Source organism: Diorhabda carinulata, chromosome 4 (genome assembly GCF_026250575.1).
Source record: "Diorhabda carinulata isolate Delta chromosome 4, icDioCari1.1, whole genome shotgun sequence".
In the NCBI taxonomy this organism is placed as follows: domain Eukaryota; kingdom Metazoa; phylum Arthropoda; class Insecta; order Coleoptera; family Chrysomelidae; genus Diorhabda; species Diorhabda carinulata.
Window position 1 is genome coordinate 3,120,531 of NC_079463.1, and position 13,766 is coordinate 3,134,296.

The following is a 13,766-nucleotide window of genomic DNA, read 5'->3' on the forward strand; positions in this document are numbered from 1 at the left end:
TTTTTAACTACTATTTCATTCAATAGGTTTAAATGGGTGTACCTGTCTCTTTCCAACAGCCAATCCTTAACCCATATTCTTCTTTTTTTTCTTTTTTTTACAACAGCAGAAGCTATAACTATTGCCAAACAGGCTCTATCCATGTTAAGTTATCTACTAAAGGATGGAAAGCGGGAACTGACGAATAATATTGACAGTAATAATGACCGTGTGAATTAAACGAACATCAGTAATACTTTCAGTAATAATGATCGTGTAATCACAGAAAATACTGAAGAAGGGCACCTTCAGTACTTTTATCAATACCTACTGTCAGTTTTATTGACCGTGTATGCTCTGCTTAAGCGAGGTATTTATATAAAGTCACTTTTACATATACTGTCGATATAAGAAACAACTGCTTTTTTGTATCTGTATCTATGTCTCCCACAGTTCATTAGAGGAATGGTAAAAAAGTGGAAGTAAACAATTAACGAATCAAAGTATTTACAAAAAACATTTACTCTGAAAAAAGTAATGATTTTATTGTAGTTTATCAATAACCAATTAACTTATTGTATCTAGGTGTTAAATTTATGTAAATGAATAAATAGATAGGGCATAAATTAGTTACAGTTTAAAATTAACATAAACTTGACAACAATGGAGTAATGTGACTATGACGTTGAGAAAGAGGAGGTTATAAAGTAACCGTACTTTTCTTTTTGTCAGTTTAGTTCCGTGTAACATGGCGAAACATTCGCCTCGTCCTGTTGACAAGATTTTATCTATAATATTTTTATTCGCAATAGTTAATCCTACTCGAACTTCACCACTAGAAGATTCCTACGATCCAGAATTTACCTCTATTACTGCACGACCTCCAGTTGAATATGAGGACTACAAAAAAATTATATTTCAAGTGCGCGGAAGAAATATCTACCATGGCATTCAAATCAAAGCAACGAAAAATATTTCTGAAAGAAATACTAAATGTGAGGACTTGAAAGTTCCGTATAATATTAGTGAAATACAATCTTTTGAATTTCAATCGGCACAATATGAGTTGACAGTGCCAAAAAATGTGCAGGGTAATATTTATCTCTGCTTACCCCGAAAAGTTAGAGAAAATAGTGGACTACCTCCGCTGTATAATAGCCAGTTTTATCAGTGGTACCATCAGGGACCTAATATTAGTGTAGATGTATCTTCTGATAACACAGATTTGAAGTAAGTTTTTTTATTAAAATATAATCACTTGTAATTTACCCTAATAATGTGATCTGTCGATATGAACGTAAACATATCTTTTTGTTAATGTGTTATATTTATGTATCGTAAAGTTATTGATGTGACGTATTTTACAGATAGAAATACCAGTACATGTAAATATGTATGAATGATCAATGTTATTTCTTGAAGTGCAAATGAGAATTTGATGTCACAATGAAATTAATAAATTATGATTCATATAACATTGAATGTCTAATGGAACTTTAACAACAAATAATGAACAAAACTCTTACATTTATAATGAATGTGAACCAAAATTTAAAGGATTAAAAAAATTTTTGTTAATTTTCACCCCTTTGTTAGATCTACACTAGAATTTTGAAATAAATAGGAAAAAATATTGTAAACTTTCTGTGTGGTAGGCATTGTGTTAAGTTACAAAGAACTATTGTCTTATTTTCCTTTTACATTTGGTATTATTTTCTTTGTGCATCTTATTAATATTATTTTAGGTTATATTAAGTTTTTCTGGTTTTATTAAACTTTAGACCCAAGTAGTTACGATTTAATTTATTTTTTTTGTCATGTATGGCTCTCGTATGTTGTTCCTTAATGAATATACCTCTTTTTTGTAGGATATAATCTTTGGGTTACGCTGTTTGATATTAAGTATTATAAAGGCCGATTAATAAACTTTACTTTCCGTTTACGATTGCCGTTCGTGGGTGACGTTTGCCGTTCGTAGCAAATTCTACACCCTATTCATAAACTGCCGTTAACCTACAACTTTTGTTATTCTTTCTGATGTGTGTACCGCCTTTTGTTTTCGTGATATTTTTCTGTTTTTGTTTGTAATTTGGTATTTACGGACGATATTATGAAAAATAACTAAGAATTTTTTGATTGAGATAAACGTGACAAATGGAAACTGATATGATTTGCTCTTTTCTATTGGTATGAACGGCCGACGGGAAAAGATAAAATTCGTTTATGTTGAAAGTCACCCCAAATTTAAAGGGAAAAAATTTGGGATGGGATGTTTTTAGGGGTATTATATTTTTAGGTATAGGTTCGACCCACACTTCAATGGAATGGTGGATCATACACAATACTTCAACCATCCACAACAAACTGAAATTATTCAATGTCAATATGTATGATTTTAAAAAATAAGAAAAAAAAATAAAAACTTTATTTTGGGGATTTTAGGGGCTTTTCATTGGGGCTTTAAGGAAATACATTTTTAGGAGTTGGGAACACTGGTCACTAATGGCAGACCGATCAGCAAACATCGACGTCAAACGGCAAATATGAAACGGAAAGTCAAGTTTATGTATCGGCCTTAATAATATATTTGTTAATACTGTCATTTGGATTTCAACTTAATAACTTTTATTTATTAAAGTTGACATTTTTCTTTAGAATTAATGATAGGAAGAATGTTTTCTTGATATATTATATATATTGATTAAAGTTACCAAAAAATTAACCTCTGTAATTTTGAATATTTTTGGGCAGAATCAACCCTATATTTTAGTTGTTTTTTTAGTCATGATGTATGATTCTATAAATTCTTTTCCAATCTGTAATTGCATAATCTTCTTCTATCTCATCTTTTTCTTGTTTTTTTTTCTTATTAATATATGTTATTGAATAATAATGCCTGTTGCCTTTTCTCGTTTTCACTGCACCGGACACTATTTAAAATACAAAATAAATGTTAGAACTTCCCAAGGTTTTGTTCCAAATTTCGTCAATTTTTATTCAAAAGACATTTTAATGTTTTTGGTCTCAACCAATCCATACATAATACTTATATTACTTTGTAAATAGTAATGACTCGAAATGTATACGAGGGTAAATCATATATTTACATTCAAAATAACTGTGGGACTATGAAGAGTTTTCTGAAGATGCAAAAGATTTTGAAAAATATTTATTTTCACTAAAATAGAGAACAATTAAGGGAAGAGAACACATATACATTTAACTTTGTGTTAATTTCTTAACTTGTGATAGAGATAGATGTATGTTTACTTTTACTAGACTAGATTTTGTGAGAAAATATTTTTGAGTCAAGGTAGTTTTTTTTGCAGAATTTCTTGTTTTATTTGACCATATTTGTAGTTGATTAACATTTGAATCGTTCATGTATACTGAATTCCCAAAAACCCTACGCCGTTATACCCTTATAAAGTTTTCTTATTGTTTCAGGTTATCCCTTCAAAGAAGGGCATTAAGTAACAACAATAACACCCTTCGTGTACTGGGTCTGCGTTTAGAACACGCTTATAAAGAACCAGAATTTGAGGAGGGTGGCATACCTTCATTATTATCAAATCATGACCATGTTTTCCGTATATTCGGTGTTGGTTTTACAGAATCAACTCTTATAACTTTCACAGCTAATAAGGAAGATTGTTATATACCTGTTGGTGGAAATGTATTTCAGGTGAATTTTATATTCTTAAATTTTTATTTCACATTGATTGATAGTAAATGAATGAGAGAACCAGTGTTGGATTTTTTGAAAGAGTTAGTATGATATAGGTTAGGCCAGGGAGTTTCACACCGAAGATAAGCTACAATTTCCTGGAAAATGTTTAGGTACAAAAAACTACACTGAGTATAGTTTTTTTTATTTACACTGTAATAAAATGTGTATATGTGCAATCCAAGCACAATGAACTATAAAATATTTAATTTTAAATTTGAAATTTTGAGATTCGATATTTGAATCAAGCAGTCTTTTTCATAAATACTTATAAAACTAAAATTGTATTGAGAAAATATTTATTTTTACAAGTGTATCATCTTGAGTTTGTTCTCTTAGTGTATACTATAATATTTTTTATCGAGTTGTCATTATTTTCAGTCCCTAGTGTTCCCAGGTATTTGAATGATGATACATTTTCAAACTTATACTTAGAAGGCCCAGGAGGAGTTCTGTTTCTTGATATAAGCTATTTGAAAATTCTATTATAAAATGATTTCAAGAGCAAGTGACTACTTCTACGTGTGGTTTTTCTGCAAATGGGCTCTCCTTATTCAAAATTGCGGCTAAATTTGTCATATACAGTTGTTTATGGATTTTATAATTGACTTGTTTGTCATATCGTTGTTACAACTTTTTAAGTTTTCTTTCATTGAAAATTCAAAAATTTGTCTGTATTAAAAATAAAAACATTCACAGGAATATTCACAAATGAATTCAGGTCTTGATTTATCATTTTGTTTTATGGAATGAATTGGTTGCACAACAAACTATTATTTGCAGATTCAAAATGGAACATTTTCCCCAGACAGCTTTCAAATTATTGTAAATCTTCCTCCTTCCATAGGCGACGAACCCTATTATATTTGTGCCAAAGATGGTGCTACAGATCTAGACACAGTGTTCAAACATCAAGGAACGGAAAGTTGGAAACAAATTATAATTCACGATAAGAGAATACCACTTTGGGCTACGTTGATTCTTATTTTCATATGTCTGTGCTTTTCTGCCTGTTTCTCAGGATTGAATTTGGGATTGATGTCTTTGGATATTACTGATCTAAAAATATTAGTTAACACCGGTAAGTACTTATAGTTTTATAATTATCAATATATATCTTTTCAATTTAATAATTTTTTAATACGTTTAGAACTCAATTTTAATATTTCAATCATCAATCATATGAGTGTCATTTAAATAATATAACCTGTCATTTGATGTAAACCACTTTTGATAAAATAATCTGGATATTTTTTTTAATTTATAGCTTCTCTGACTATTTTTTGATTACCAATGTTCATATATATATATATATATATATATATATATATATATATATATATATATATATATATATATATATATATAAATTTTATTTGTGTAAAACTATTTGAAATTCCTAAAAGATGTTAAATATATCAAAGGACGATATATTTCAAGGAAATTTGGACTGCTCTTTAAGCTCTTTGATTTTTTTTAAGCGAGTCTTGAATTATAGCTTCTTATAATCTTATTTGTTCATAGTTTTTTCTGTTATTTCGTGTGTTTACTCTCATCTATGTAATTTGCATCATTTTCCAATTTCTTTTTACAGATTGTCCTTTTCTATTTCAGCCTCTGAGATTTATTGAATTTAACTATGATTTGTCCTTTCATTGTTTCCGTTAGTTTCTTATTCTTGGTCTCTCTTGCAAGGAAAACTCGAAAATTAGCTTCAAAAACTAAAAAATTAGCTAAAAAAGTCAAAAATTAACTGGAAAAAATAATAAATCAGCTATAAACTGAAAATTAATTAGAAAAACTCAAAAATAGCTCGAATATTTAAAAATTAGCCGGAAAGTTTCAAAAGTTAGCTTGAAAAACTCAACATTTAGATACAAAAACTCAAAAATTAGCTGGAAAAATGATCAATTGGTCAGAAAAACCCGGAAATAGCTGGAAAAACCGAAAAGTTGGTTAGAAAACTCAAAAATCAGCTAGAAAATTTTGAACACTAGCTACAAAAATCTAAAAATTATCTACCTATAAATCTGAAAATTAGCTAAAAAATCTTGAAAGCTAGCTGGAAAATAAAAAATCAGCTAGAATAACCCAAAAATTAGCTGGAACAACTTAGAAATTGGCTAGAAATACTAGAAAATCTCAGTAGTTTGTTCAAAAACTGAAAAATTAGCTAGAAAGCACGAAAATCAGCTAGACAAACTCAAAAGCTAGCTTAAAAAACCCAAAAAATTAGTTGGAACACCTCAGAAATTATCTAGAAATACTCAAAAAATTGATAGAAAAATTCGAAAAGTAGCTGGAAAACTCAAAATTATCTAGAAAAAAGCTCTCTAGAAAAACCCAAAAATCAACTAGAATAATCCAAAAGTTGGCACGAAAAACTTGAAAATTAGCTGGAAAACTCAAAAATTAACTCGAAAAATTCAAAAATCTGCAGGAAAAACTCAAATATTAGGTAGAAAAATAACAAAAATTAGCTTAAAAATGGGAAATTAGCTAGAAAAACCCAAAAATCACCTAGGCAACCCAAAAGTTAGCCAGAAAAACTCGAAAATCAACTAGAAAACTCAAAAATTCTGCTAGAAAAACTTGAATGATACCAAAAAAACTTGACTCACTCGACAGTTAGATAGACAAACTCAAAAATTAGTTCGAAAACTCAAAAATTAGCTGGAAAAAATTAGCAATTAACTAGAAAAACTCCGAAATTAGCTGGATAAACTGAAAAGTTGGTTAGAAAACTCAAAAATCATCTAGAAAAACTCAAAAATAAGATGATATAGAATCTTGAACATTAGCTAGAAAAATTCAAAAATTAGCAAAAAAATCTCGAAAGCTAGCTTGAAAAATTAAAAAATTAGTCAAAACAATCTAAAAATCAGCTGGAACAACTTGTAAATTTATTAGAAAGATTCAAAAATTGGCTACAAAAACTCAAAATTTAGCTAAAAAATTCGAAAATTAGTTAAAAAAAACTCAAAACATATAAAAAGTTTAAAACTAGGAGAAAATTCAATTTGTTTATAGGTACACCAGAAGAAAGGAAATATGCGAAAGCAATTCAGCCAGTAAGGAATCACGGAAATTATCTGTTGTGTTCCATTTTATTGGGTAACGTTGCTGTCAATTCAGTATTTACCGTACTTTTGGATGATTTGACTTCCGGTTTGGTGGCTGTTATTTTTTCGACTTTATTAATCGTGCTCGTCGGTGAAATTACCCCTCAGGCAATATGTGCGCGTCACGCTTTGGAAATTGGAGCTAAAACAATTATTTTGACGAAAGCCTTGATGTTACTCACTTTCCCCTTATCTTATCCAGTAGCCAAATTTTTGGATTGTCTTTTGGGTGCCGAAATCGGTAACGTGTACACCAGGGAGAGACTGAAGAAATTGGTAACGGTAAGTTTTAATTTAAATTTAAAATTTATTTATTAAATGCGTATTTTCATGTTTGGAATAACCAATTTTTAAAAATATATATTTAAATTTAAACAGTACAAAGATGTTTTATATCGTTTGATGTTGTTAAAATTGGATTATTTTGATTTTTTTTTACGTTTTGGTATATGGGAAATTTTTTTTTTTTGATTTATTATTTGTGATCATAAAAAATATCAGATCGTTAAGCCAATTAAATGTCCGTGTAAACTATAAGACAAATTAGTGGAAAAAACGTGATTATATAATGATTTCAAGTGTTGTTTGTTTTTTTAATTGTGAGAATATAAAGTGTGGAATATTTTTTTATAAACAAATTATTTTCAGATCGAAAATTGCGAAAATACAAATTGAAAAATGTGTTTCAAAATATTAAGGAAAATAATTGGCATAAAAATGATAATTAATATTAATTTTTAAATATTAAAAGGAAATTTTTTCGCGTATACAAATTTTCGAATAAATGCATTTCATAACAACAAAAATTCAAAGTATAAAAAGTTCATTTAAACTAAAATATTTATTTCCAATTGTCTCAGAAATACAGTTACATTTGACAACATCGAATATCGTCAAATTAACGTAATTTTTGAGTGTTTTTTATTGTTGAATCTATAAGAAACTATCGAACAGCTTTGGTCAACTTTATATTCATTATGTCGAGGAAAAAAATCATTTTCAGATCTAAAATTACAAAAATACAAATTGAAAAAGTGTTTTTCAAAATTTTAAGGAAAATAATTGGCATAAAAATAATAATTAATATTAATTTTTAAATATTAAAAGGAAATTTTTTCGCGTATACAAATTTTCGAATAAATGCATTTCATAACAACAAAAATTCAAAGTACAAACAGTTCATTTAAACTAAAATATTCATTTCCAATTGTCTCAGAAATACAGTTATATTTGACAACATCGAATATCATCAAATCAACGTTATTTTTCAGTGTTTTATAATTGATTTACTGTTGTAATGCGTATAATTGGAAAATGAATAAAAACGTTGCCAAACTTTACATTAATTATTTTGAGGATAAAAATTTGTGTTAGAAGTGAAATAAGGTCAGAATTCTTCCAAAATGTCAATATTTCAAATTGTTTCTGGACTATTTTTTTCTTAAAAAGTCAGCTTTTCCCTCTTTTATTTTCTTCAATTGATTTTTGTTAAGCGTAAATAAAATTTACGCGTAATAAACATAATTACGGCGTTGCCAAGCTTTCAATTCATTATGTAAGGGAAAAAATGTGTGAGTTAATAGTTCTTTCTAAAACATCGATTTCCAATAATCTCAAAAGTATGGTTAAATTTGACAACATCGTATATTTGTTAATTTCATGTTTTCTATCCTTTTTTTCTTAAATTGATTCATTTTGTGATGCATTTTTATAACTGGAAAATGAAATTTCAAGAAAATCGTTATTGTCGAACGGCGTTGCCAAACTTTACATTCATTATATCGAGGAAATAAAATTGTGTGAAATAGGGTCGAAATTCTTTCAAAATGTCAATATTTCAAATTGTTTTTGGACAATTTTTTTTTAAAGTCATCATATATCGCTAAATTCTATTTTTTCTTCTTTATTTTTTCAATTGATTTTTGTAACGTATAAATAAAATTTCATCAAAATGATTACGGCGTTGCCAAGCTTCAAATTCATTATGACAGGGACAAAAAGTGTAGATTAATAATTTTCTGAATTTTGCCAACATGTCATTATTTTTGTTTTAAAGTCAATAACACGATTGTTTATGCTTCTAATTGTTCTTGATTTTAGGCATCTTCTTATTTAAAATTAGTTTCTTTTATTATTTTTTCATACAGATGGAAATTTGACGTTTCTATTTCTTTCATATTTTGACAAAGACAGATGAAAATTTGACGTTTCGACTTCTTTCATATTTTGACAAAGACAGATGAAAATTTGACGTTTTGACTTCTTTTATATTTCGACAAAGGCAGATGAAAATTTGACGTTTCGACTTCTTTCATATTTTGACAAAGACAGATGAAAATTTGACGTTTCGACTTCTTTCATATTTTGACAAAGACAGATGAAAATTTGACGTTTCGACTTCTTTTATATTTCGACAGTTTTGTTTTCGAATTTTTTCTAAATAAAAATTCATTTAAATATGATACGAAGATAAGCAAATAACAAACACAAACAAATTTCGAAAATTGAATAATGAATGTGTAAGTCTTTAACCGTGAAAGATAAAATTAGTAATGACGCATCGGAAAGGAATATATTATCGCTTTCTGGGATGTTAATGTTATCTTACATTGTATTTATATATAAGTATCATTATATAGTTAAATAACGAGTTATATTTTACAAACAGAACATATAAATACAAACAATTATTACGAGGGTTGCTACATAAGTTTTGAGAAAGATAAATCAAAACAAATATTTGTAATTGGATATGTCTTCATTGTTTTTCAAAATATTCTCCTTCAAAATCAATATAATTTTGCATGCGTTTGAACCAATTATCGAAACTTTTTTCCCATTCCTATTGAACTCTCATTGTCGTGTTGGTGAATGATTCGTCCTCCGCGATTAGTTTCCCTGTATTCTGGTAAACAAATGCTCGTGTACAATTCAGAATTGATCGTTCTACGTCCAGTTATTTCGAAAGAACGTGTGGCCATTTGCTTCGAGGTTCTTCGAACAACTTTTGCTGGATTAGGCTCGGCTCGAAAGATCCATACAGTCGATTGTTGTTTAAATTCAGTTTCTGATGCATAGATTCGTGATTCGTCGCCTGTCATCGTATGTTATGGTTTCAATATCTATAGACAGAAGTCAATAATTATAATTTACTACTTAGGGTGCTGTTTTATGAGGGTTGTCTTAAAAGTTTCCGATCCCAACCTGAATAGATTCTCACCAAAATTTCAGAAACTTAGGACGTTCAGTTTCTGTTTGACTAAAGTGTAAGTCAATCGTCGTCAAGATATTCTGAAAATAATTTACGTTGACTTCAATGTAATCCAAAGTGGTTATTTCATTTATCTGGAAATTTATAATCGTAATTTGCGATGTTTATGAATATAAATATTTATTTTGACTGATTATCTCCTGAATATTTACTTTATTCTACGATATCTTACTTAAAAAAAATATTTTATGATGGGTGCCGCTCACAATGGAACAAAAACAGCGTTGAGAAGATGTTTTCAATCAAGTGTTTGGCAATGTTTCACAGAAATAAAACCGAATGGCGTCGTTTCATAATCATGGATTAAATATGGTTTCAATGGACTGGGAGAACCGACTCCAAAGAAAGCAAAGATCGTTCCAACTGCAGGCAAAATCATGACGCGTGGAATATTTTTCATTAACTATCTTAAAAAAGGAAAAACTATCAACGGCGATTATTATCCGAAGTTTTGAGCGAAGATATCAAGCAAAAATGGCTAAGAAGAAAGTGTTGTTTCATCAATGCACCAGCGCACGCATCCGTTATTGCAATGGCCAAAATTAAGTTTCAATAGCTATCTAATGCACCCTATTCGCCAGATTTAGACCTCTCGGATTATTTTCTGGGGTTATTATAACTAAAGGAATTGAAAGATTTTCATATAAAGTTTATCGAATTTTCATGTTTTGTGATACATAAATTTAAAAATTTATTAGTTCCGAGGTAGCGGAATGTACTACTTTCAAATAATTCCGCGCCATCAATAAAATTTTCTAGTAGTTTATAAAGGATGTCCTACTAGTAGATGAGGAAAGAACTTTATCGTATTTAGAACTTTACAAAGACAATTTCACGTGTCCAGACCAACAATTTGGAAGTTTATTCCCGAAGTATGTGATGCCATTTATGTTTTTATAAACAGCACTTTTTGTGGTCCATAAACTTTATTTCAGGCGGTACTACTGAACAAATTTCGGGGTGGTATTTTCGACCCAGCGAGGTATTGCCACTCAAACTGCTACAACTATACTAAAAAGACCTGTCTAAACGTGTTTAGCGCCAATTTTTCTATCTACTACGAAGTTTTCTATCTACTTGATAAAAATTTTCGCAAAATAGGTGACTGGTACTAAATCAGACGTTTACACAATGCCAGTGGCTGAATTTGGTAACTGGTTTTAGTTACTTCCTTTAGCTACTATCCCCTTGTAAATTCGCTTCGCCTTTAAGCCGAGTTTACACGTGTCAAGTAGCTGAAGCAAGTCACTAAATCAAGTAGCTAAATTTAGTTACTTGTATGGTGAAAACAACTTGATTTAGTACTTGCGCAACTACCTAATTTAGTAAACTGTTTAGTCAATTGAATAGAAACAATTTCTATGTTTTCCGGCAACTAAAACGCCTAATAAACGAGTGTAGACAGGTTGGTTCAGTCTAGTTCTCGTTGGAGTGAAGCGACAACTTTAAAAGGTTTGTTCCAACCCATCAAAATGGGTGTGTAAAAGAGATTACGTGTTCCAACCGGGCGGTAACCGTTATACGAACGATTCTGTTTTGCGTTCCAACCTATCGTTTGTGAACGCTTCCGATAACCGTTCCAAGTACCGTCCCGACAAGCAGGTTGGAACAAACCTAAAGTTTCTAGAAGAATTTTGCGAAAGGCGATGCACCATATACATCTCTTCGACTCCATTTTCGTACCGAACAACGTTTGTTTTTATTTTTCTTCATTTTCTTTGCAAGTGTTTCTGATAATCCACCAAATATGTCCAATATATAATGCCGTGTTGCGGCACGTATTTTTTTAGCCACGTTTAATTCCACAATACTAAATGACAACTAAAACGGAATTTAGACACTCGTTTAAAAACCGGACTTAAATTTTCGCTACCGCCCTTGGTAACTTGCTTTAGTTACGTGTAAACTCGGCTTTAGTGTAATAGGCCAAGAGCCGGTTTTTGTTTTTGTAAAAAAAAACGTACGGGAACAGGTATTTTTTTTAATATGTTCCGGGGGCTGAATTCCCTGCAGTAAATCCAAGTGGGCGTCACGTTTTGTTAAATATCTCGCTAACCTCGCATCGTACGACAAAAATTGTAGAGATCGTTATTGTAGATAATAATATTTGCAATCTTTTTTGTTTGAAACTTTTTTTTGTATGACGCATATGTTTCCAATGAAATTTATTTAGCAAAAACCATATTGAAAAAAGTTTGGAGCGCTATAACTAAAAATTTATGCGTTATACAAAAAAAAGTTTCAAACAAAAAAGGCGGCAAATATTATTATCTACAATAATGATCTCTACAATTTTTGTCGTACGATGCGCGGTTTGCAAGATATTTAATAAAACGTGTTTTTCAAGATGGCGGCTGAAGTGAAGCCCCCCCTCATGACGCCCACTTGCATTTACATTCAGGGGACACCCCTGAACATGTTAAAAAAAATAAGTTTTTTTTTGTTGGGGCTCTTGGACCTCATAATATATAGTATATAGAATTTTTTGCACATTATTTTCTCCGGCGCTCGTAATTACTTCTAATAAATTGATTGTATGAATTACGTAATTATAAATCTGATAAAAAACACTTTAAAATCACGAGGTTACTATTTGTTTTTAAAGTTATTGGCATCCAATAATGATAAGATAGTTATTTGAATTGTATAGAAATTTTTTTTTCGAGTGGTATTTCAGTTAGATCGATAAAAACTTCGATTTTCCATAAGCGTTATCAATATATAGTATAATTATTATAAAGATAATTTTTAATGTTTTCGCTATAGATAATAGTTTATCAATCTATTAGATCAGTCAATTAAATATATTATATAAAACAATTAATAATTGATAACAATAAATAGGCCGCGTGTTCAGCGGTGCCCATTGATGTTATCACGTTTTATATACAGGGTGTTTCGAAATAACATTCCAATCTCTCGGGAAATGAAAGTAAATATACGTTTGGTCTATATTTTGCCCTGAAAAATTGAATAAAATAAGTCTCTGTAATTGTAATAGTTTTTACGTTAACTCACGTAAAGTACAAATAAAATACATTTTTTGGTAATTTTATACTTTCGTGGTTCTAGAAAATCGAAAAATCATCCGATTTCGATGAATTTTTTTGTGAAATCTTCGTTTTTACGGCGGATTTACGAAAATAATTATGGAAAAAATTAAAACTTAGATTGGTTTCAGGGCTTTAAATGATCATTCACGTATAGTTGTTGATAACTTTTTTCCAAATAATCAAATGAAGTTGTTATATTTTTTTTCATAATTTACACAAATATTGATTTATCATGTTTTTACAATTAAAAATAATAAAAATTTCTTTTAAAATTGACTTTTTCTCACATATAATCGTTTTTTATTAAGTAATAATTGAAATTATATGAACAAAACATTCTTAAAATCACTTATTGTAATCAAGTTTACAAGATTAAAAGTTAATTTTGAAAAATTGAAAATTTTCTCCATAAAAAAAATGGTATCTTACTAAGGTTGACTGTTAAAGGGTGGGGCGGGTGGTAGGTTGTTTGAAAAGCAGACCAAATGTGAACATTTTTTATGAATGAAATAAAACAAAAAAAAATGAACTTCGTTTGACGCTTGGCACAAAAGTTATGAACGATTATAACTCAAAAAGTGCATTATGATTACATTTAAAGTTATAAAACCATA

At 29.4% G+C, this 13,766-nt stretch overlaps 1 protein-coding gene across 1 annotated transcript in view; it reads left to right on the top strand.

The window, feature by feature from the left end:
• Positions 1-556: 556 nt before the first annotated feature.
• LOC130893326 (unextended protein) overlaps positions 557-13,766 on the top strand; it is a 30,655-nt gene continuing 17,445 nt past the window's right edge. The window contains exons 1-4 of the mRNA XM_057799333.1: positions 557-1,209; positions 3,427-3,664; positions 4,490-4,787; positions 6,737-7,110. Of these exons, the coding sequence (XP_057655316.1) occupies positions 728-1,209; positions 3,427-3,664; positions 4,490-4,787; positions 6,737-7,110 (1,392 nt within the window). The 5' untranslated portion in view covers positions 557-727. The remainder of the gene's footprint in view (positions 1,210-3,426; positions 3,665-4,489; positions 4,788-6,736; positions 7,111-13,766) is intronic.